This window comes from Corythoichthys intestinalis, chromosome 4, assembly GCF_030265065.1.
Source record: "Corythoichthys intestinalis isolate RoL2023-P3 chromosome 4, ASM3026506v1, whole genome shotgun sequence".
Classification (NCBI taxonomy): Eukaryota; Metazoa; Chordata; class Actinopteri; order Syngnathiformes; family Syngnathidae; genus Corythoichthys; species Corythoichthys intestinalis.
The window spans coordinates 24,851,908-24,877,637 of record NC_080398.1 but is presented as its reverse complement, the minus strand read 5'-3'; the positions used below and the strand labels follow the sequence as shown (position 1 = coordinate 24,877,637).

At 38.9% G+C, this 25,730-nt stretch overlaps 2 protein-coding genes across 4 annotated transcripts in view; one reads left to right on the top strand and one right to left on the bottom strand.

Moving 5' to 3' along the window:
• The window catches only part of ddr1 (discoidin domain receptor tyrosine kinase 1), a 164,484-nt gene extending 159,205 nt beyond the window's left edge, over positions 1 to 5,279 (top strand). For both annotated transcript variants that reach the window (XM_057833558.1, XM_057833557.1), the window contains exon 20: positions 40 to 5,279. In XM_057833558.1, the coding sequence (XP_057689541.1) occupies positions 40 to 180 (141 nt within the window). In that variant the 3' untranslated portion in view covers positions 181 to 5,279. The remainder of the gene's footprint in view (positions 1 to 39) is intronic.
• flot1b (flotillin 1b) lies at positions 4,352 to 24,083 on the bottom strand. 2 transcript variants are annotated; one of them, XM_057833560.1, is made up of 13 exons: positions 23,969 to 24,083; positions 23,446 to 23,521; positions 20,881 to 20,956; positions 18,040 to 18,130; positions 13,603 to 13,746; positions 13,418 to 13,537; positions 12,039 to 12,134; positions 9,187 to 9,339; positions 8,948 to 9,129; positions 6,354 to 6,399; positions 6,137 to 6,274; positions 5,895 to 6,059; positions 4,352 to 5,828 (listed from the first exon to the last, which is right to left on the bottom strand). In XM_057833560.1, exons 2-13 carry the CDS (start codon positions 23,486 to 23,488, stop codon positions 5,799 to 5,801), a joined length of 1,284 nt encoding a protein of 427 aa, XP_057689543.1. In that variant the 5' UTR covers positions 23,489 to 23,521; positions 23,969 to 24,083; the 3' UTR covers positions 4,352 to 5,798. The 2 variants fall into 2 exon arrangements, with proteins under 2 accessions (XP_057689543.1, XP_057689542.1); XM_057833559.1 differs by having other exon boundaries at positions 23,446 to 23,503; positions 23,969 to 24,076.
• Between the last annotated feature and the right edge of the window lie 1,647 nt (positions 24,084 to 25,730).

The window sequence follows — 25,730 nt, the reverse complement described above, 5'->3', positions numbered from 1 at the left end:
ATCACTCCTTCGTTCACTTTTACCCCTCTGACCCTCTAGGTGTATTTGGGCAAGCCCGCCGTGTGCCCTCAGGGTCTCTACGAGCTCATGTTAAGCTGCTGGAACCGCGACTGCAAACTGCGACCGTCTTTCGGCCACATTCACGCCTTCCTCACCGAGGACGCCATGAACATGGTGTGACGACGTGTCGCTTTCGATGACCTTTTGTACTTTTTGGGTGGACGGGGGCCGCTGGAGACGCTGCTGGTTCAGTTTATTCCCACACCCCCAAAAACCACAGTAACCGAGCTTGTCATAGTGTAGATTTGAGGCTGAGCTACATTGTGTAGCATCGTGGTGGTGGTGGTGGGTGCATTCTGCATTAGGAGCCTTTTCTTCTTTTTTCACAAGGACAGGAAGTGAGGTGACGGGAAGTCGGCGTTTCAACTTTACGAAGCTTCGGCGGTGCTTCTTCACGTTTAGCTGCTTAGGCTTAAGCCCAGCAATGGCTAGCTTGGCTAACACTGTTAGCTTGACCGGTAAGTCAGTGGCTACGTTTAGATGGACACATTTATTTGGATTAAAAGACTGATCAGAATAAAAATGCTTCATATATATATACACGCTGTTCAAAATATTCTGACTTGATCGTGCCCAAGATTTTATTCCGAACAAGGAGGGTTTATGTCTATTTATAATCAGATCAGCACGTATGAAAACACGTACTCCAAAATTTCGGAACCAAATGTCTTTACCGCATGTGTCTGCGACGTCATATGCGTGTTTCTGCTATTCTCGGAAGCTAGTAAAGCAGAACGAAGACTCATACTGGTCTGTATCCCAGACCAACACGTTGCTGGAGGTATTTAAAAGATTTTTAAATTGTTGAAAGACGTGATGGTAGAGAAATGAGAAAAGTATACGAAATAACACTAATGTTAGGGTGACCATATTTTGATTTCCAAAAAAGAGGACACTTGGCCCGGCCTCGAGATACTTGAATTTTACTCAAAGTTCACTCAAAGGTGCCTATATCACTTTGATATATTTAAAATGTGCCTCCTCCGTCTGGATATAAAAGTTCAGTTTTATAAACAAAAATATTGACATATAGTATTTAACCAAAGAACAATTCAAATTCTCAGAGGTTACTCAACAGGCTTTATTCTTCCTGAAAAAATAAACAATAAAAATGTAAAAAATTAATGATAAAAAATAATATAATGCAGACCCATGGAAATATACTCCAGTCAATACACACACAATAGGCTACATGCCAACTAAACATTTTTATAAATTACTGTCACGACAATTGTCATTGACAAATTGTTATTCTCATTCAATGTTCTAGATTGTCAATACATTTCGGTTATTGTTTGCGTGCAAACTATTCAACCAGCACGTTCCCAAACAGAGCAGTTCCAAACTACATTCCCCATAATGCCTAGCTAGGCTTAGCTCACTGATAGCTACCCTATTAGCGAGCACCGGTAGCCGAGGCAAAATCAAACATTGCTATAAATGTTAACAATCATCGGCAAACGGGATTTTACAAATCACGCCTGTACAAAGTTCCGACAGAAGTCAGCAGTTGCCAAAAAAGTAAGTTTAGCAAGTGTACCTGTAGCCTGTGAGCTCCTGTTGTGACGATGGTTTGTTTTTGAATGAGAATTGACAGTTAACGCCATGATAAAGCCAGTCTGTGACTGCGCAAATTTGTATCCAAAGTAGAATAAAGGTATTTTCGACTGAATTACTCTTTTGGGTACAGTGGTATGAAAAAGTATCTGAACCTTTTGGAATTTCTCACATTTCTGCATAAAATCACCATCAAATGTTGCCCGGTCTTTGTCAAAATCACACTGATGAAACAACTGTCTGCTTTAACTAAAACTACCCATGCATTTATACGTTTTCATATTCTAATGAGGATGTAAGTGAACCATCACATTTAACTGACTTTTATAGTTTTGTATCCTTTCCCAGCTTTATACAAATCAGCAATCCTTGAACGCAGGTCTTCAGACAGCTCTTTTGTCAGAGCCGTGATCAGTGTTGTTAATAACGGCATTAGAATATAACTGCGTTTTCTTTAGTAGTGAGTAATCTAATTAATTTTCTCATCTTGGCAACGTCGTTACCATTACCGAGGAGGGAAAGGCGTGCGTTACGATGTTGGTTGACTGACCCGAGAAAAGTCTGAAAAAGACTGACTCACGGAGACAAGAGAGCAGAGCAGGAGTGGGGAGGAGGCAAGGGAGTGTGACGCCGTTGCAAACGCGATGCTACTATGCTAGGTGGCTCCAATAATACCTGACTGTAGCTGATAGCCAACAAACTACGCCCACATGATGCTTCGGTAGATATCACATATATACAGAACTAGATGCAAATGACAGACACGGCGGCATTAGCAACATATATAATAAAGAACTAAATGCGTTAGTAAACAGCCGCCATCTTAAAGCAGTAGACTTTTCAGCAAGGCTCTGTTGTGGAGAACCTTCCTTGCGAACTTAAGTAACTTTTATCTAAAATGCTTCTAAATCGGCAAAACTTAACTTAAATCTATCTTTAAATGATGAAACAGTTTTAAAACTTAAACATGTCGAAAATAGACAGAAGGGAACTAATGCAATAACAGGAGCAATTTTATCAACTTTAACGGTTGATTCACAACATTAAATGACTTCCACACATAGCAAAGGTTACTATCTAGTTATCGTAATATCCCTGTGTCTAGTTAAGTTTAGGGTAAAGAATTGGGCTAGGGCCAATTGTCCCAAAAAACCTTTAAACTTAATATTGTGTGACCTGTTTTTTTTTTTTTCTGAGAAAAAAAAAACATGACAATTATCACCAGTTACTTTGCCAAGTAACTAATTATTCTTACATTCAGGTAACTGAATTACTAACGCAATTGCTAAATGGGAGAAGCAATTTTTAGCTGTAGTTAATTACTTTTTAAAGTAAGATTAACAACACTGGCCGTGATGCACATCATACAATGCTTCTCATCAAGACACTTCTTACCAGGTGTGTGTTTGATAGTGGGCAGGGCAGCTTTAAACCACTCATCAGTGATAAGGCTCACACCCGACTTAAATTAATTGGTAAAAATGGGTTTCAATTGCTCTTTTAGTCACCTTAGGCAGAGGGTTCACTTACTTACCCCCCCCACACCACCACCTTCTGTCATTGTTTGCATGCTATCCTCATTAAAATATGAAAACCTATACTACGTTTGGTGGTTTTAGTTAAAGCAGACAGTTTTTACACCTGTGTGATTTTGACAAAGATCAGATCACATTTGGTAAATTTATGCAGGAATGTGAGAAATTCGTAAAGGTTGATACTTTTTCATACCACTGTACGTGAGCATTAGATTATATATGTACTGATCGTAAAAAAACTGGGAACACGCCACAGACAGCACAGTACCGTATATTCTGTGCAAAATGTCGGTCAATTTCGACACACGTTAATTGGTCCCGTGAAAAATAATGAAAACCGGACATTTTCATGAATTTATAAAACCCGTCCGGACAGGGCGGGAAAAGTGGACATATCCGTGCAAAAGAGGACGTATGGTCACCCTAACGTTTAAGTAGAAATTGATGAAACAATGTTTTGTTGACACAAGTCGCAACAGCTGCTTCTTCTGTTTCCAATACATTTGGTCAATCTGCGCATGTCAGAGTAATTTATTCCAACCAAAAGTGTGCTGCATGAACACTGAAGTCCTAATCAAATGAACATTTTAAGTGTCCATGATAACAGTGCATCCGATTAAAACTGATCAGATTTAAGAAATTTTGTCCATGAAAACGTAGCCAGTTTGTCATGTAAAAGAAATGACTTAAATTACTCAATGGTCAGTTTTTCATGCCCAGAATTCATTTAGGCTAGCACTGCTAGCTTGACAAGTTTCCCATGTCAAATAAATGGCTAAAATTCCTCAGCCTCCTGCACTTTAACTCGCTCCACGTTCGATGTGGGAGCTGATAGGATGCAGTTCAAATGGATTAGACATCAATCACCGTCAATGGCACTGCCCCAAAGCATCACCGAATGTACTTCTTGTTTACCGATCGCAAAAATGGCGGTGGTGCCGTTAGTCCTTTTTTGATACACTGTAGTTCAACTAAACTTGTATTTTTATAGTACGTGCTTTGTTTAGTTTGTACATATTATAAATACAAATCTTGTATTTTCTGTACTAATATGGAAACCTCTCCTTTTGGAGGCTTCTGTATTTCTGTAGAAACGCTTGCTACCTTGATGCTGTTGTCATCCATTGTGCTGGTTATTTTTGTAGATGTTTTAATAAAATTTAACTGCTTAAAAAAATTTAAAAAAAAACACAAAAAAATGGAATCGTAACTTTATTTGTAGAATTTCCTCTGAATACAGATAAATGCTCAACATTTAACACTACACATGCTGAAAACAAGCACACGTAAAGACATTTAAAAAGGGTTACAATGAAAAGAGGCATCCGTAGTGGCAGCATTATGGCTTGGTTGGGTTGCGGAGTTTTGATTGGTGGAAATTTACCGCTGCTTTGCAACCCAAGTCAAACATGAAATTTCTTCCCTGAACGCACGAGCTCTGAGGTTTGATAAGGAGTTGAAGCTAGCAGGCACTTGGCGGCGTGACGCATGCATCCAGCTTTGGGTTGTTAGTAAAGTGATAAAAATGTACAGAAAAAACAAACTACATCATCATAAATGTGGACGATTAGTCTTGAAACCAGCGCGCCTCGGTTAGTAACATTGATATCCATTAACTATTCAGAACACTTCCTTTTGCTTTTCGTAGGTAAAACATATGCACCTTCTCGTGCCCAGTAACCACTTCCTTTTACGTGACCTCTAAATTAACTCATAGGCTGCTATTGATGGCGGTCACAATGGATTGGACTAAAGCGCCATCAATGGCATGAAAACTAGCATTCACAGCGAGCCAGTGTAAATGAATGGGACGTCTAGTGTTCATAGTTAAATCCTTCAATTGTAGCGGGGATTTATTAAAGAGGATTTAGGCCACACTGAAAAGGGGGTGAATAGTTTAAATACATTCGTTTCTACCATTTTTAGCGTTTCTTACGACAGGAAAAAAGTATTGATTGTGTGGGTTCCAATTATGTAATCTTTTGGGACTACATTTATAATTTAAAAAAAAAAAAATTCACCATCAAAAGGTACATGTTAAATTTCAAAGGGGTAAAAAAAAAAAAAAAAAAAAATCATTCGTTAAAGCACATAATGTTATAAGGAAACTTAAAATAGTGGGAAAATTCAACAATTCAAATGTTAATTTTATTTTGAATACTTGCATAGTCATCAAAACACCTTCAAATCTATTATACAGTAATAAATTGTGAACCTATTCAACTTTATCGTTCCTCACAATTAAAATTTCTAAAGATTCTGACTTTTAAACACTTTAAACGACATTTTCTTAATCTACGAAATGTTTTGACTATTACTGAAAATTCCAGGTCAATAGCATAATACTATGCCTTTCTTTGTCTTTTCAGTGAGGCCCTCTCCGACTCTTTCCCACATATTCAGAGCTCAGTCGGGTGTAATAATGTTCACTACGTAATCTATTTCACAGACTTAATACAGCATACATGGAGCGGGCGATAAACATGAAGCAAAATCGTATCGTCCGATACGCGTACTTTACCGACGGACCCTGCCACATACAAAGCTTGACTGAGATATTTATGAAAGGTTCACATGCACGCGAGGGAGGGTTGGCGTCACAGATGTGGTCATTGAGGCACCGGGAGGCGGAGGCGTGATGTTGTCTTAATGCACGCGAAGGGGCGTGCTCGTAACCTGGAAACAGATGGTAACGCCAGGTTAGAAACTGTGCGTATCATGGCATATGCTGTGTGTGGGTACCTGGGAGATGTCCACCCCGGTGAGCTTCTCCACCGCTGATGGCACGCGGGTCATGATCTCCAGAACCTCACCGGCCAGCTTGGCGGCGCCGACGTCCGCGCCGCCGCTGGAAACCATGGTGATCTTCTGGGCCGACGACAGCGGCTTGCTGATCTCCTCGGCCATCTGCGGGGAAAAACGAAGTGCACGTCAAGTCAAGTTGACGTCTACGGTCTACGTAGCCGCTCAAAATAAGACCTGACCATAGGCAGCTTCTCCAGCAGCATGTCCACCATGGCGCCTTCTCCGTACTGCTTGAAGGCTTCAGCTTTCTTGGACATCTGCTCGGCCTCGGCGCGACCTTTGGCTTCCAGCGCAAACGCCTCAGCCTCGCCCTTCATCTGCACGGACATTGAAGAACCATGTGGGGTAAGTGAAGAGAAGTGTTCATTGCTGAAGGTAAGAGGGAGCAAGACTCACTTTGATGGACTCTGCTTCAGCCTCGGCCTCCATGATGAGCTGAAGGCTGTCAGAAGGAAAGAAACATTGGAAAGTTTCAAACTTGAATTTATAATCAGATCTTCTAATTTCAAGTATTTCAATTCATTTTTCAAGTCAAGTCAAATTTTATTTTTCCACGCCTAGAGTTGGAAATTGATCAGGGTTTCTGCAAGTATCAGCAAATCTCATTTAATGCCACTTTAAACTAATTTGCTGTATTTTCCGCACTATAAGGCACACCTTCAATGAATGGCCTATTTTATAAATGTGGCGTACTGCATAATAAGGTGCAGTAGTAGTAGTAGTGGTTGGTGTTGCATTATACATCCACTAGATGGTGCTGGGAGAAAGGGAATGTCATGCCATGATTAACCAATATTGATCCATATATAAGGCGCACTGTCAGCGTTTGAGAAGATTGATGGTTTTTAGGTGCGCCTTATAGTGCAGACAATACGGTAATGCCCGTGCCTAACTGCTGATCGTTTCACACTCACATTGTAAGTAGAGTTGTTAGAAAACGACTTTTTTACCGATATCCGATAAGATATGCAGTTGTGGACTTTACTATATTGTTATGCCCCACTCGATAACTTAATAATGATAAATGTAACAACTTCAAGGTTTTCCACATAAGTACAAAAGTATTCGGCCCCCTTGAACCTTGCGCCACATTTCAGGCTTCAAACAAAGATATAAAATTTTAATTTTTTGTCAAGAACCAACAAGTGGGACACAATCGTGAAGTGGAACAAAATTTATTGGATAATTTAAACTTTAACAAATAAAAAACTGAAAAGTGGGGCGTGCAATATTATTCGGCCCCCTTGTGTTAATACTTTGTAGCGCCACCTTTTGCTCCAATTACAGCTGCAAGTTGCTTGGGGTATGTTTCTATCAGTTTTGCACATCGAGAGACTGACATTCTTGCCCATTCTTCCTTGCAAAACAGCTCGAGCTCAGTGACGTTGGATGGAGAGTGTTTGTGAACAGCAGTCTTCAGCTCTTTCCACAGATTCTCGATTGGATTCAGGTCTGGACTTTGACTTGGCCATTCTAACACTTGGATACGTTTATTTTTGAACCATTCCATTGTAGATTTGGCTTTGTTTTGGATCATTGTCCTGTTGGAAGATAAATCTCCATCCCAGTCTCAGGTCTTGTGCAGATACCAACAGGTTTTCTTCCAGAATGTTCCTGTATTTGGCTGCATCCATCTTCCCGTCAATTTTAACCATCTTCCCTGTCCCTGCTGAAGAAAAGCAGGCCCAAACCATGATGCTGCCACCACCATGTTTGACAGTGGGGATGGTGTGTTCAGGGTGATGAGCTGTGTTGCTTTTACGCCAAACATATCGTTTTGCATTATGGCCAAAAAGTTCAATTTTGGTTTCATCTGACCAGAGCACCTTGTTCCACATGTTTGGTGTGTCTCCCAGGTGGCTTGTGGCAAACTTTAAACGAGACTTTTTATGGATATCTTTGAGAAATAGCTTTCTTCTTGCCACTCTTCCATAAAGGCCAGATTTGTGCAGTGTACGACTGATTGTTGTCCTATGGACAGACTCTCCCACCTCAGCTGTAGATCTCTGCAGTTCATCCAGAGTGATCATGGGCCTCTTGGCTGCATCTCTGATCAGTTTTCTCCTTGTTTGAGAAGAAAGTTTGGAAGGACGGCCGGGTCTTGGTAGATTTGCAGTTGTCTGATGCTCCTTCCATTTCAATATGATGGCTTGCACAGTGCTCCTTGAGATGTTTAAAGCTTGGGAAATCTTTTTGTATCCAAATCCGGCTTTAAACTTCTCCACAACAGTATCTGGGACCTGCCTGGTGTGTTCCTTGGTTTTCATAATGCTCTCTGCACTTTAAACAGAACCCTGAGACTATCACAGAGCAGGTGCATTTATACGGAGACTTGATTACACACAGGTGGATTCTATTTATCATCATCGGTCATTTAGGACAACATTGGATCATTGAGATCCTCACTGAACTTCTGGAGTTTGCTGCACTGAAAGTAAAGGGGCCGAATAATATTGCACGCCCCACTTTTCAGTTTTTTATTTGTTAAAAAAGTTTAAATTATCCAATAAATGTTGTTCCACTTCACGATTGTGTCCCACTTGTTGTTGATTGACAAAAAAATTAAATTTCATATCTTTATGTTTGAAGCCTGAAATGTGGCGAAAGGTTGCAAGATTCAAGGGGGCCTAATACTTTTGCAAGGCACTGTATGCATTATGTGATATATAAGAACAACTTTAACTCAAGTTATTGGAAAATGTGTCTATATTGCACCACTATATTTGTTTCTAAAATCAAAATAGTGCAAAGTGCCAATATGGCAATGCCATATTACATATGGCTCACACAGTGCTTTTGGCTCAAAATAACCAAGGCACACAGCTTCAGCACAGTGAATGAGGTATAATTTGACTCAGCTGTACTGTGAATCCTAATGTGATCATCAGCTGTCTGCCTCCCCCAGTCAAAATGAAGTAAATATATAGCGCCGTCAATGGCATTTAATGAGTAAAATGTGTCTACAAACACCAATGACGTTGGGGCATTACCGCTGCGCCTCTGCCAGTCTCTCCAGACGATATTTCTCAGCCTCAGCGGGCTTCTTGACCTTGGCCTCCAGCTCCTTCTCCTTGCGGACAATCTCCTGCTCCTGCAGCATGATCTGCTGACTGCGCTCCACCACTTGCACTTGCATCTTTTCCTCCTCAATGCGCTGCTTGGTTTTGGCCACCTGCGAAACGACGCTCGGTCAGGTTTCCGTCAGGGAAATCGGGAGGAGTCGACATACCTGAAGTTGATAGGCCATTTCTGACTCCGCCTTCTTGGTATTGACCTCCACGTCGTAGGCTGACTTCTTCAGCTCGTAGTCCCGCTGGGATTTGGCCATCTCGATCTCGTTCTTGTACTGAGCAGACACCTTCTCCTGCATAGCCTGGGCCTCCTAAAATACAAAATGTACCAAAAACATATGTTTATGGCTTACATCTTTTCAAGGGGATTAATGCACGACTGATGCAGCTGCACTGTGAATCCTAAACTGTTGAAGTGTAGATTTGGCAGAGAATGTGTTCCGCTTGTTAGCAGAAGCACAACACAAAAAAATGTGGATATTTGTGATGATGACAGACCTCACTTTTACCACATGAATACTGAGTAACCATAATTCATGACCAAGGTTATAATAGTCTTTGACTTTTATATATTTCTCTATAATTCAGTTAGTTTAAAGTGATTTCATTTTCATTTTTTGGCAGGGGAGTATTGCTTTTAGCTTTTTCATACATATTACTATTTCTTGTTTAGTACAGGATTCAAAAAGCACTGAAAAGACAGAAGTCCTTATAATAGGCCCGAAAAGTGTTAGAGACTCTTTAGCTGCCCAGATAGTCACTCTGGACAATGTAAGTGTAGCCTCCAGCACCACAGTTAAAAACCTAGGAGTTTTATTTGACCCTGACTTATTGTTTAAAGCACACATTAAACAAACCTGTAGAACGGCTTTCTTTCACCTGCGCAACATCGCCAAAATTAGAAATATTTTATCTAAAAGCGATGCAGAAAAATTAATTCACGCGTTCGTTACATCGAGATTGGATTACTGTAACTCCCTACTTGCAGCTTGTCCTAAAAGCTCTCTAAAAGTTCTTCAGCTAGTCCAAAACGCAGCAGCAAGACTTTTAACAGGAACCAATAGAAGAGAGCACATCACCCCTGTGCTCCAGGCACTTCACTGGCTTCCAGTCGAGTTTAGAATTAAATTTAAAATACTCCTTCTTACATTTAAGACCATTAATGGGTTGGGGCCATCTTATCTCACCGATGCTCTGGTTCCATACCGCCCCAACAGAACACTCCGATCTCAGAATGCAGGTCTACTGGTAGTTCCCAGGGTTTATAAAAGTACTGTCGGAGCTAGAGCCTTGAGCCACCAAGCCCGTTTTATGGAATCAGCTTCCAGCTAGTATTAAAGAAGCCGAGACAGTCTGCACATTTAAGATTAGATTAAAAACGTTCCTATTCGACAAAGCTTATGGTTAGGCTAGTTGAAGTCGGACTCACAGTTTAGTCTAAGCTGCACTAGAAGCTATAATGCTGGGGGCAGTACAGCCGCTGAGTTCTATCTCCTTTTCTTACTCTACCTACCACTTGTCTTACTTTATTTCTATTTTCCAATGTTAATATCTAGTTGTCTAGTCTCTTCATCACTAGTCACCCGGTGTCCCCTTTCCCCCCCTCCCCTCTGGGGAGGGGCTATTTTTCAGCTGCAGCCTCCTGACTGTCCGGACCCCTGGCTGGATAGACGTCCTCGCTGCTACCCCCGTCTCATCTGACTAGAGGGACTTCTTCTTGCTCCTTTACTCCACTGTATTTTTACGGACTATAATTTCGCTTGCTAATTCCCATTAGCTGTTCTGGGGTTCCTGTCTATCCGTCCTGGGAGTGGATCTCTCCTGACTGTGGTACTCCCCAAGGTTTCTCATTTTTCTCCCAATTGACTCTGGAGTTTTTCCTTGCCGGCATGGAGGGTCTTAAGGATAGGGGATACCCAGGACTTGAACTGCATCTATTCATCTTTGTTGCTTCATTTCTAATTGTGTATCATATTGCCTCTGTAAAGCCCTTTGAGACTTCTGTTGTGATTGAGGGCTATACAAATAAAATTGAATTGAATTGAAAACGAATAAAAAATAACAACAAAAACGCGTTCAGTCACTGAACGTTAAATCCTTCATTTTTGTATTCTATTTACTGTAAAAAATATTTTGAATGCACAATACTGTTTGCTATAGTCTTGTTTTTTCAATTCTAGTTTGTCATTTTGTTTTTGTTAATAATAATCTTGCAAGTTACATGACTTTCTGCTACGGTACCTCTTTAATGCTAAATATATTGATTATTTTGCCACCAAAAGCAATTGCCTTTGACTTTACGACGCTGGAATCTCGTCAGCCATTTTTTCTCGTCTCATAAATTTACCTTATTGTACCTCACAGTATCTTATTTTTTACTTTATTAATATGACATGTCCTCAATAAACATGAAGCACACATATGCACACTTATGTTCAAAACGACACGCATTTTGGCAATAAAACGCTTGGTGTTCAAATGTCCATCTAGTCTGATCAATATGTAAATTTAGTTGATGAAATTAGCCTAATTTGCCAAACAAAAATCCGCTAGTTTAAATGCTAACATATTTCCAATTCTTATAGCAAATCATTCACACATAACACCACAAACTGTAGCTCCAAGCTTAATAACAAATGCATACACAAACATATTAGCTGAAACAACTTACAGCCTGAGGTGCGCCAAACCAGAGCGCAGCTATTCTTTATCCATATCAGACATCTAATTCTGCTCCTCAGTCATAAAAGGCAATAGTCAAGCCATACCCAATGCTGCTACCAGAGGTTAGTCTATCCTCCATCATTAAACAAAATACAATACTTCTGGATGTTTTGGATAGTTATTTTGGAGATTTAAGGGTACTTAAAGTGTTAATTCCAATTTACCCAGAAATTCAGATTACGTCACCAGCATAGGAACGGACGTCGTAACCCGGGGACTACCTGCATATGCGTGCTACTCAAACGTGGTTATAAAATACATTCCTTTCAGAGTAACCCATTCTTACCCTGATGACAGCGTCCCGCTTGTACTGCGCCTCTCCGATCCTGGCGTCCTTCTGCACTTGGGCTGTCCTGGCCTTGCCCAGAGAGTGGAGGTAATCCTGAAATTGACACTTTGGTTGTACAACTGCACGAATGTTGCTGATATTTAGGATGCCTCCCAGTCAAAATGGATTGGATATCTATCGACATTAGAGCTGAAACGAGTACTCGAGCAACTCGAGTAACTCGAGTTTAAAAACTGATCCGAGTAATTTTATTCACCTCGAGTAATCTTTTATTTTGACAGCTCTAAGCATCACGTTTTGCTCGGACTACTTTTAATGCGGGACAACGCGCTGTCACATGCGGAGAGGAAGAAGGGGAAAAAAAAAAAAACTTACTGCAGCCGGCAGCCGCCACAAACGACGCCGACGTTGCTAAATACTAGCCCGCATGATGCTACGTTGGTAACAGGTAGCGTCTGATGCGTCTCATAGAGATCACATGTATGTTGAACTAGATGCTAAATGACAGATTCGGCTGCGTCTGGGCAGCGTTAGTAAACAGCCGCCATCTTAAAGCAGTAGAGCGCTAAGCGCTAATAAATAAGATTAACGTTACTGTCGCTACTAGCTCACGTGACGTTAGCCCTGCGGAGTGCTAGGTTTCAATTAATTATGACCACTCTTGATACGTGGCTAACGTGTCTTACATACAGGCTTTAACATAACATAGCATTGTGGAGTGATGAGGGTGTAAAATAAAAACTTAATCATGCTAACTATCAATTTTAGCTCAGTAGTCATTGCTGGATTAAACACCAAGTAGCACTGGTACCTAATGTGCTCCAATACAGCCTTTATCATACATTTATTTTGAACACTGCAAAAACTCAAAATCCTATCAGGACTTACAGTTTAGACTAACTTAAAACTTAACTGGAACTTAAAAATGGCTTGACACAAAGAGAAATTCAATTGAAACACGTGGGAAAAATCCTAACTTTTAAGTGATGTGTGTTATCAAGCGTAACGGCTTTTTTAGTTAAGATATATATATATATATATATATATATATATGTATGTTTTTTGAGTGAAAGCAGTGAATTAGTCTTTTTTTTTTTTTTTCAAGTTACATCTGAGATGCAATTGTTGGCTGTTTTCAACAATATACATCGAAAATAAAGACATTGATTGACTGAAAATGGTTCCATATTAGATGAAATGTCTTGTTTTCTCATGTGTATTTATAATTGCTCTTCACCTAAAAATATATTTGTTTTATCAGATTACTCGATTAATCGATAGAATTTTCAGTCGATTACTCGATTACTAAAATATTCGATAGCTGCAGCCCTAACCGACATTAATGATAGCTAAATAAGTTGCTCCTTCTACTCTACCTGATCATCATGGACATCCTTGAGAGTGTAACTGACCACCCCGATCCCCATGTTGACCAGGTCGGAAGAGGCCACCTTGAAAACCTGCTCAGAGAACTTCTTGCGGTCCTGGTAGATCTCCTGCGGCGGGTCGGACGAGCATTTTAGTCCCACCTACATGCCACTTCGTAAGACTATGACCTCACCTCCACAGTTAGGTGAGCAATGATAGCCCTCTGGTGGCCCTCCAGCGTCTCCAAGGCAATCTGGGCAATTTCAGGCTCCGATTTGCCCATGAACATTTGGCAGGCCGTGGCTAGCATCTCTTTGTTCTGGCCTTGGATTTTCACCTGCGAGGCAGAACATGTTGGTGTTTGAGATTTTCTTCGGTCCTGACTAAAATCTAAATATTCCTTCATTCGGTGTCCAAAATCCCATTTTGCTAGGATTTTGCATAGATTTCATTATGTATTGACATGACATATTCCTCATTCACTGTGTCACGCCTTCCCGAAGGGGGCCATCCCACACTCCGCTTCATTTATTAGCAGTCGGTCACATGCAGCGATCTAACGCTGGATTTAGGTTGAAAAAGTACGAAAGCTGTACAGCATACAAACAGGAAGGATTGTCTCAGGAGTGATTTGTTCCGAGGATTCAAGGTAATAATCATAGTTTTCGTACAATGCATGCATTTTGAAACGTAAAAAAAATCAACGGGAGAAATTAGCAGCTACAGCGTTGGCATTATACTTTGCAATATTTACGTAAAATAACTGCTAACTGCCCGGCTTTTCGCTTTTAACAAAGAATAGAGATGATTTTATGTCCATATCTATAAAGAATTCAGGGATTTAGGCATTTATTTACAAGAATTTAACGGAAAAAGCTCTGTTTACATATGGCGGCCACTAATTTGCTTACCAACTAGCATCATAATTTGCAATATTTACTTAAAATAAATGCTAACTCCACGTTTTTGTTTTTTTTTTTTTTTTTGCTTTTAACCAAGAATCGAGACGGTTTTACGTCCATATCTAAAAAGAATTCAGGCATTTAAGCATTTATTCAGAAGAATTCAACGGAAAAAGCTCTGTTTACATATGGCGGCCACCAATTTGCTTACCGACTCGCATCATAGTTCGCAATATTTATGTAAAATAAATGCTACCTGCACGTTTTTTTGCTTTTAACTAAGATTCGAGACTGTTTTACGTCCATATCTATTAAGAATTCAGGGATTTAAGCATTTATTCTCAAGAATTTTCAACGGAAAAAGCTCTTTGTCTGTGTTTCCACTCTGTCAGCTTTGACTGAGATAGGCCCCCTATGAATCGGCCCAGAGTCCCGTCAATACATTATGAAGTCTATATGTTTTGACTAACTTTGCAATGTAAAAAGTGGCAAAAAATTCTGATAAACTAGGGCTCATTTTATGTTTTTTCCAGATGAACTTCCAATTATATCCTCTATTTTAATATATTTATTTATTTTTGGTAATGCACCTGACCACACTCAAAAAGATTAAACATGGTATTTACGCAAGAATCTTATTTCAAGTGCTAATTTTTTTTCGTGCAGGCTGTATAGCCAGATTACAAACACAATGAATACAAATGTTACTCTGTTAGAAAAATCACTAGGGAAGTGAGAAACCAGCAAAAACTTCCCATTAGCATGAAGGAACTGTACTTTAATTGACTGCGTTTTGGCAATGACGACTTTTTCCCCTTGTCATGTAGAGGAGTTCCAAAAAATTGATTATTACATGCATCGCGATTCGACACGTGACGATTCGATTACGATTCATAAAGGCTCAAAAACGATGATTTTCCCTCATAACTTTATGACAGCCACTCGTAGCGGAACGAAATTGAAGACAGGTCTGCCGCCCCGACACACGCACGTTATAATGGATGCTGCCTGTAACTGAGTGAGAGATTTACTCTTTTTCAAAAGACTGGAAAATAAATTTGTGTATGAGACAGGCAGGCACAGAAGCGTGCCGGGCCGCGCTTCTGTGCGCTCGTTATTTTTTTTAGAGCGAGAGTGGATGAGAGATGTCTTTCAGATGTCTAGCTGTAGTTCAAGTCATGTCAATTGAAAATGTCCTGTGTGTCTACAATAGGTGAGTACATGAACCCTCTTGTACGGTTTAGCCTTTATTGTTGTTGTTTTTGAGGTGTTAATAGTTAAGGCCGCACTACGCTAATTCGCTAACGTGTATTTCATATGCAGAACGTGTAAAACCATGATTAAGTACAGCGGTAACACTACAAACATGCGAAATAGTACAGAAATCTGTGAAAACAAAGTATATTGATCAAAAGAAGGCTTATTTCTAAAGACACTGTTTCCAGAAAATGTGGAATTCATTCTACCTGTGTAAATTTTATTGTATTGTTGAGTGAAATAAGTACTTCCTTTAAGATGGTTACTGTTTTTGTACTTTCTTGTAAAAATAAAAAACAGCTTAAGGGCAGGTTTTTGTTGTATGGGCATTAAAGGTGTAACGGTACATACATCGTATTGCACAATTTCGGTACTTGGTGCTCGGTTCGGAACGGAAGCGTACCGAACGAGTTTCTGACGTAATGTAACCCTTACTTTTCGAGGCTGTGAGTCGATCGGGTTAGTTTCTTTGTGTAGATTATATTTACTCCGTCTTCTCTACTATAATGAGGACCAACACGGTAGGACAGTAAGAAAAGTCAACGGCGCGACAACGTGGCCGCTGCGAGAACGCAGTGAAACGTGGCCGTTTAAGTCAATCAGCCAATACACACCAGTCGCAGTGCTGCCGCGTATTAGACGCCTCCCAGAAGCGGCTCAAGGCGATGCACGCGAAAAGAACGGCAGAGTTCATTATTTGACGCGAGACGTGGCCCTCCTGCGTCAATACTACTAGCTAGCAGACCGGGCAGTTCGTAAGTCACTCATGTAAAAATACGGTAGATCCGGTTGATTTTCAAACTAATATGCCACTTTTTGAGTCCATCAGATCTCGAGTGGTATATCGGGGCACAGTTGGCTTGTCTTTGTTAATTTACTGCTGTCTTCTCTGCTATAATAATAACCAACACGGCCCCGTGTTCAATACAAAAACCCTCCTACCACAACAAAACAAGTAGGAACTAATATTCACATAGGAAATAGTTATACAACATAAAATATACAACATCACATTTGTAAAATACAAACACAAAATAAAATAAATATAAATGAGCTAAAACACCTGTAATTAAATAACAAGAATAGACAGATCCTACTTACACAATTAAATTTATTAATGTATGTGTGGCGCTTTAACTTGAGAAAATCCACCAATAAAGCTTTTGAAAACCGTTCATAAAGAAAAAAAAATCATTGAGGCATTTCATTTGTAAAATACATGTTAAAATCTTTGTCATTGGGATTGCTTTTCTCTTTAGCACAGGACTTCTTTTTTCTTCTTTCTTTCAGAAAGAAAGCTGACCAATACACGGGGTCTGAAAGGCAAATTGTTGTTGGATTATTATCTTTAAATACCCGCTACTTTTTGATCAGAATTCTAGCTTTGTATAGGCTAATGTTCCTATTGTTGAAAGCACAAAAGTGTGTAATAAACAACTAGCACATTTATATTTTGCATTTTGTTTTCTTACTGTACTGAAAATTAACCGAACAGTGACCTCAAAACCAAGGTACGTACCAAACCGAGATTTTTGTGTACCGTTACACCCCTAATGGGCATGTTTTCGTCGTTCCTGTTGAATCATCAGGATATTTTAAATAAATAGACAAAAATTTGTTTGTCTATTATATTAGTAATGTGCGATGCATCGATAATCGTGATCATCGTTCAAGAATCGAATCGTAGCCCCCTGAATAGTAATTGAATCAAATCGTGGGGTGCCGAAGAGGGCACACCCCTATTATCATGTGATCTAGGTTTTAAAAGATCCTGATTTTCTGATATATATATTGTACTTTAACTGACAACACCTTCATAATGTGCATTCCAGTGGAACAAAAGTCATTTCTTATTATACTGGAAAAACAGATTATTCAATTTTTCTGATTTGTAATAGTGTAGAAAAACATTAGTTCAATGTTTTGTTTTTGTTGTTTTTCTTCTTACTAATATTGCTACTGCTTAGTAATTTGTTGCTGGATCTTCGGATGTATACACAGCGATACCAAGCCTGAATTTTAATTAAAGGTCAATTCTGACATTTCTGCAATATTTGATTGAGAAAATTTCAAATAATCGCCCTATCCTACCAATTACTCAATCTAAAAAAGGTGGACTGAAATGAGCAACTCAAACTTATGTTTTTTTGTGTGTACAATTACATTTCAAAATACTGTGAGATGCTTCTACGCCGAAATGATAATGAAGATATTGTTAAATTAATACCTTGTGTCATTATTTTTTCTCGTAATAGACGCCACTGGACTGTTAGAACAGGTTTATCTCGCTCTAATGTTGTGGTCAGTCTGTTTGAATAGTCAGTGAATGAAATAAGCAGCTGTGACCGGATTTTTGATGTCTTTGTTGGCAGTGTTGACATTAACAGATTAGCCTTCTTTGGCAGTGATTGGTCAGAGGTTTTTATACAGAGTAGTATATTCATGTGTTAAAACAGTGTTTGAAATGTTACCTGAGCAATGCCCGTAACAGAAATGGGGACACCATGTCTGGTGTACACTTTGTCACTCTTCACATTTAGAGTCAGCGTATTCAGAGTGATCCTAAAACGACACAAAACACAAATCAGGAACCGGTTACATTATATTTTTTTAGATAGATTATTTTTTTTAAAATGCTATTCAAACTGCAAATGTAGGTAAGGAACGAATTAAACTTTTTATTCAAGGCACTACTTCAAACAGGGGCGTCGCTTCTGGGCTTGTTGTAGCCACTCACCTCGTCATGGTAACTGATTTCACACGGGAAAAAATGCTGGACTAAATCGACCATGAAAGGTTCAACTATAGTCGCAAGACAACAACAAAAAACTAATGTAATAACAGGGCTGTGTTAGTATACAAGAGGATATTAGAGGCACAGCCAGGGAAGGACTAAATCAATTATCAACCACTCCCTTGGGCCTGTGATGACCAACAAGAACAGAAACAGCTTTTTAGACTCTTCTCCTTATACTAATAATGATCTCGATGCTTAACAACCGACATTTAGATTGCGGACTCACAAAAACAGACAAAAAAAGTACACACTCACTTCTAGGGGTGTGACAATTTATCAAAAAGGTGATGTATCGCGATACTTTGTGCCTCAAAAGGTTATCGAAATGCTACCACAAAGAATCGACATATACCGTATTTTTCGGACTACAAGTCGCGTTTTTTTTTTGTTGTTGTTTTTTTTCATTTTTGGGCTGGGAGTGCGACTTATACTCCGGAGCGACTTATGTGTGAAATTATTAACACATTATGATATCATTTCACATGTTATTTTGGTGTTTTGGAGTGACACTGATGGTTTGGTAAACTTGTTAGCATGTTCTTTATGCTATAATTATTTGAATAACTCTTAATAGCTATTGCCACGTTCGCGTTCTGCCTTTGGCAATGTGTGTTCAATTGTATTATTGACTTTTTTATATTGAAATGTATGCTTTTAGTTTGTGGCGCTTTCACGCCCACGTGGGGGCGCACTCGCACTTGTTTACGTGAAGAAGAGCGCTCACACGCCAGAAGAAGACGGACAGCTACCTAGCTCTGAGTGAGTGTGTGAGTAAGTGAGAAAGAAACACAGCTGCGAACCTACGTTCATTGTTTATGCTTTTAAAATATCTAATCTACAGAGGCAACGCCTGTGTGTATCATCTTTTCTGTTTTTGTTGTGTGTTTTCCACCCGCGATCAGACACTTAGAGCCAGTTGTGTGGGTGTTTTAACAATGTGCTAATGCTAGCGAACGCATGCTAACCGTTTATGTCATTGCTGTAAAACAACCTAATTATCATTTATTTACGTTGATGCGAACCTGTTTGGTATCGAGGACCAAATTGATTCAGAAAATTATACGGACGTCCAGCATCGTCATTTGGGAGTTCGCTGTATAGCCAGGACCGAGCCGTAGCGTCCTGGTGAGGACAGTATATTCGCATTTCGTTGTTCATGCACTGTACATTTATTCAACATGTTGTTCTCTATTGTATCTTTATATTAAATTGCCTTTCAAGATGACATATCTGTTCTATGTATTGAATTTATCCCCCAAAAAATGCGACTTGTACTCCGGTGCGACTTATGTTTTTTTTCTTTTCGTTGGGAATATATTGGCTGGTGCTACTTATACTCCGGTGCGACTTATAGTCCGAAAAATACGGTATTGTTTAAAAAAGATGTCACGGTTTCAAAAACAAAACAAACAAACAAAAAAAATAGAACCAACACGTCGCTACCAAAATCTTCCATTAGAATCGTGTCTACGTTCGCTCACTAGCTGCCATTGAAGACAGTCAATTCATTTTGACTGGATTGGACATCTAGCGCCGTCAATGGCACCAAAACCAGAGCATTCACAGCCAGTCTTTTAAGGGGAATTTAGGGTACAGGTCACTTCCTGTTCATTTAAGGATATTTACAGGTTATACTTCCTGTTGATTTTCAGTCACTTCCTATTCGTTTGGGGACATTCTTGAGTCACTTCTTCAGTAACCCAAAATCAACATGAAGTGACCCATAAATGCCCCAACTTGCAGTGTTGTTTTTGGCAGCCCTTTTCATTTTCGTCTTAGTCATATTCTAGTCATATCAAAATGTGTTTGTCTTCATCTGGTTTTCGTTAACATTTACTCAATGTTTTTGTTTGTAAAATTCATTCAAGTCCAAAAATAAATAATTAAATAAAGGTTTCCAACAATTTCGAATGAACAATGTCTACAAGGAGAATGCCAAATTCCTGCTAATAATACACTCAGCAGAAAACAGTACATTATTTCCTATTAATTATAACTACCTGGACGCCATGTACTCTGTGTATATTTAAAAAAAAAAAAAAAAAAACCTTCAAAAGTTTAACAGATGCTTAATGCTAACTCGAATGCTATGCTAATGCTACGAGTTACATTTAGTGTGTGATGATCACTCAGCACAGAACTTTAAAGGCTAAAGCAACATTGCATATGCTCTCTTGCCAAGACAAGAAAATAAATCTTAGTGTTTCAAAACAAGCAAGCCTGGAGAGGACACCGGTGAGTTTTGGGGGGTTGAGTCTGAAAACATAACCAGACACTGCTACGATGCCGGCTAACTACACACAAAAAATGTCACACATTGTCCGAAGACACATTTATAGCTCGTTATCGTCTCGTCATTGTCATGAAAAAAGTTGTTGTCGGCAAAATCAGAAGAATGAAAATAGCTTGTGTTTCTGTTTTTTTAGTTGTTTTGTATAATATCCTAGAATAATTTCCTGAACCTTGTTTCGGGTATCGTATCATGAGGTACCCAGAGGTTCCCACCCCTACTCACCTCTGGATCTGCTGAATACATGGAACGACGAAAACTCGTCCTCCTGCAATCATTAAAGGAGGAGAGCGGCCAAAGCCTGCAGGGAACCACAAGAGTGCACAATGTAAACATGACGTTTACTAATATGTAACTATCTGGAAAAAAAACACTGTTAATTGATGCAGAATTTCCCTGCTATATTTAAATATGTTACAAGTGTTGTGCAACACTTTCTGGTCACATGATCATTAAACTCTAGGTGTGTAACGGTACACAAAAATCTCGGTTCGGTACGTACTTCGGTTTTGAGGTCACGGTTCGGTTCATTTTCGGTACAGTAAGAAAACAAAATGCAAAATATTTATGTGCTAGTTGTTGATTAAACACTTTTGTGCTTTCAACAATAGGAACATTAGCCTATACAAAGCTACAATTCTGCTCAAAAAGTAGTGGGTATTAATTAGCTCATTTCAATTTATTTTATTTAAATGGGCTATTATTTATTTTATTATATGTTTATATTTTACAAAAGTGATGTAGTATTCATTTATATTGTATATTTTATGTTGTATAACTTTAGTTCCTATGTGAATACTAGTTTCTACTTGTTTTGTTGTGGTAGGAGGGTTTTATATTGAACACGGGGCCGTGTTGGTTGTTATTATTATAGCAGAGAAGACCACAGTAAATCAACAAAGACAAGTCAACTGTGCCCCGATCTACCACTGAAGAGATCTGATGGACTCAAAAAGTGAGTTACGATTGCATATTAGTTTGAAAATCGACCAGATCCACCGTATTTTTACACGAGAGACTTCCGGTGTGCCCGATCCTAGCTAACGGTAGTAGTATTGACGCAGGAGGGTCGCGTCTCGCGTCAAATAATAAACTCCGTTCTTTTCGCGTGCGTCGTGTTGAGCCGCTTCTGGGACTCGTCTAACACGCGGCCGCACTGCGACTGGTGTGCATTGGCTGATTGACTTTAACGCCCGCGTTTCACTGCATTCTCGCGGCGGCCACATTGTCGCGCCATTGACGTTTCTGGGTTATACTGTCCTACCGTGTTGGTCCTCATTATAGTAGAGAATACGGAGTAGATATAATCTACACAAAGAAACTGTAACCCGATCAACTCACAGCCTCGAAAAGTAAGGGTTACATTACATCAGAAACTCGTTCGGTACGCCTCCGTTCCGAACCGAGCACCAAGTACCGAAATGGTTCGATCCAAATACATGTACCGTTACACCCTCATTAAAATTGTATCACACAACTGAGGGCTGTTGGGTGTAAATAAAGCAGGCATGATCAAATGACAGCCAACTCCAAAAGAAGAACCCAAGAAATTGGTAATACTATGACTTTAGTTGAATGTGAAATGTAAAAAATTATACCAAAAGAATCCAGTAAAAATCTAACAAAACTTGATTTTCTTCTTTCACACAATTAAAATATGCCCAAACAACCCAAGAATTGAAAGTTTACAGGTCCATTTAAAATTTGAAATGTCTAAATCTAATCCAGTAAAAGAAAGAATATTTAGGTGTTCCCTTTCATGAATTAAATGAAGGACCACTTCGAGGAGGTTCACTTCAATGTGAATGATGTAAATTTGTGTAAACGAGGCCAATAAATTAGCACGTGTTCACTTGAATGACAATTGTTTAAAATTATGTGAAAATAAACATTGGAATCAAGTAGGGCTGCAGCTATCGATTATTTTAATAATCGATTAATCGATGAACTGGTTAGTTCGAATAATCGAGTAATCGGATAAGGAACATGAAAAATTAAAATACCTAAGCTGAGCCTCAAACGGTATAAAATAAATAAGAATCTATGTACAACAAAAGAACAATGGGTAACTTACATAGCAAAAGTCTGCTAGTTTAAATGCTATAAAACGCAGATTTTTTTAACAAATGGTTCACACACATATTCCCACAAAAAAAAACCCTGCTAATTATACCACTAAACTAAATTACGAATGCATAAATAAAAAAAATTGCTCAAACAAAAACTTGGCTTATGTTGGTCTTAACATGGAGCAGCTGGATTCAGCCATGTGAAATGAGGCAGACTAGAGGGCAGTGTATCCACCCGAATCAGTAAAACTAAATGCAAACACTTTCAAAATAAATCATTACAACGCCACTTTCATTAAACGAATACTCGAAGCAGCAACATTTAATTCGAATATTTTTTTCTAATCGAATACTCGAGTTAATCGATTAATCGTTGCAGCACTAGAATCAAGTAAAACCTAACGAATTAGTGTAGTTCCTTCTACACCAAGGCCCTTTGCTCAACCGAACTGAAAAACTGACAATATTGTGTTAATCAAAGTAAAACTTGTTAAATGTAACAATCAAAAGATTAAAAAAATATTACCTACAAATTCTAATACAAAAATCTTTTTTAAATTTCCTCTTTTTATCCAATAAGTGATTCCACACCACTCAAATAAACCCAACATATGACAATCAAGTGTGTGCTTACAGGTGAAATGGTAAATAACGAATAAAAAATATACTTCAAATTAAAGGTAAAAACGTCCAGGTACTTAAAATGTTAAACACAACTTACCTGAGACGACCATGGCTTCATTGGGTCCACATGTGTAAAACATTTTTGCAGATTTTGCCTGAAAACACACGTAAACCTAACCAGAATTAAACAAAAACATAGCAGAGAGTCTTTCAGAAAGTTTGTTTTTTAAAACTATTTTCACAGGGATTGAAACTCTTTATTGGGAACATTTATAGCTCAAGTGGACATTCATCGATTTAATAACTTGAGTGCTCTGTCACGCCACGCCCACGCGACCAAAGAATACACCATAAAACCACACGATGCGCGATACATTATAATGTAAACATATCTACATTTAAAAGCATTTATTCTCAGTTTAACCCAATTAAAAAAGTTGAAAACGCTACTGATTCAGTTTTATCCAGATTAATATCATCCACCCCTTCGCCCCCTTTTCGCCGCCCCGACGAACATTCCGGGAAGCTTAACGGTTTTAAAATACGACGACGCTATTACTTTTGTTAAGAAACAATGAAGTCATATCAACAATAAGTCGTTTTTTGTAGGTTTTACTTACTGGTATTTGTCAGGGGGATTAAAAACCGTGTTGAATTCGCGTTGAGACGGCTCGAGTGAAGGGCTTGCTGTTTACCCTCGGAACGACAAAAATGTCTTCCAGGCCGGAAGTTCACAATGACCCCGCCTATTTGCCAACTTCACTTTGTCATCCCCTGGTGGACAAATTTGACACTACACTTTGCGAAATCATGACGTGTACTAGAAGGGAAACAAATTAGTTAACCCTTTCAGGGACAGTGGTCATTACAAGGGACAAGCTATTCAAAAGTTGACACTTAAGACCTTTAACTCCTTATAGGTCAGGTGACTATTTTTGGCCACTTAACAAAACCTAATTATATTAATATTACCTTTTTTAAATTAATCATTAATAATTACTGTATTGATTATATAATTTTTATAGCCAGCAATTAGAAATACATTTAACGCAATGTTAATAAAAAATATATTATCCGTCCATTTCCAACACCACATATCGTTGTCAGGGTTACAGGATGCTGGAGCCTATCCCAGCTGCCTTCGGGCGAAAGGCTAGATACACCCTAAACTGGTCCTCAGTCAGTAGTAGGGCACAGAGACAGACAACCATTTGCACCCACAATCACGCCATCACCAGTGGCGGACTTGGCAATTTTGGGGCCTAAGGCGAACATATCCAGGGGCCCTCTTCATGGGTCAGGGGTTAAAAAGGTGAGAAGGGTGTGGAGGAAATATGTTCCGGTAGACTGAGGCTGTCCTAAACGACAAATTTTCTCCTGATTAGTCAGCCGACTAGTTTTACGATTAGTCGACTAATTTAATAATTTTCTTTTTTTTTTACTAATTTAGAAAAGAAATTTTTGTTGATGCTTATTAATTCACAAAAACATTTTGGAAAACTTTAATTATTTATTAAAGTACAAATAATCATGTAAATAACAATAATTAATCACAAATAAACAATGAGGTTATATGCTGATAGCATTTACTAGTGCATAAGAATGGAAAGTAAACAGATTCAGAGCACTGACTTTGCCTTTCCAACATTATTCAAAACAATTCTTAAATTCTATAGTATACTACTATATATAAAAGTAGTATAATAATTAAAGTAATTATTCATTGCTAATCATATTTGTCATAAAGAGTGTCACTTGAAAGCTATTCTTAGTGTAGAATCTGTATTCTGTAGTATTTACCCAACATATTATAATTGTAATTCTGAAGTATGTGGGATTAACTCCAGAAATCGGTATTAATATGACGAACATGACGTGCTTTGATTTTGAAATGTTCACCGGAGGTACATTCGCTAAATCGCTAACCGAAAGCTTTACCCTCCGTAAAACAAAACATTCTTCATCATTGCTTGTGGTGTCACTAATAGATTTAATTTTTTTTCATTAGCAAATGCTGTTAACCAGCTGTTGAGTGTTATTGTATGACTGATTGGAACAGTACTGCATTGTTTCGCACCAGGGTGTGCTGTCATGTATTTTATGTTCGGTGTGAAGAAGAAGAAGAAGAAAGTTAAAAGAGGCATTAGCGGCCTGTTCTCAACTTCTCCCTCACTGCACTTTGGCTCTTATGGAGAGCATGTTCGCTCATGTGTTCGAAATAAACGATAGCCGACGTGCAAAGTAGCAAGTGAGCAGTAGAAATAGTGAGCTTAGTGGCGTGAAAAACAACAAGAACAACAACAACAACAAGAAATTAATTAATCGCCTACTCTAACTAATTATGAATATGTTGGAGCTATCGTTAGCTAGTTGTATTTCCGG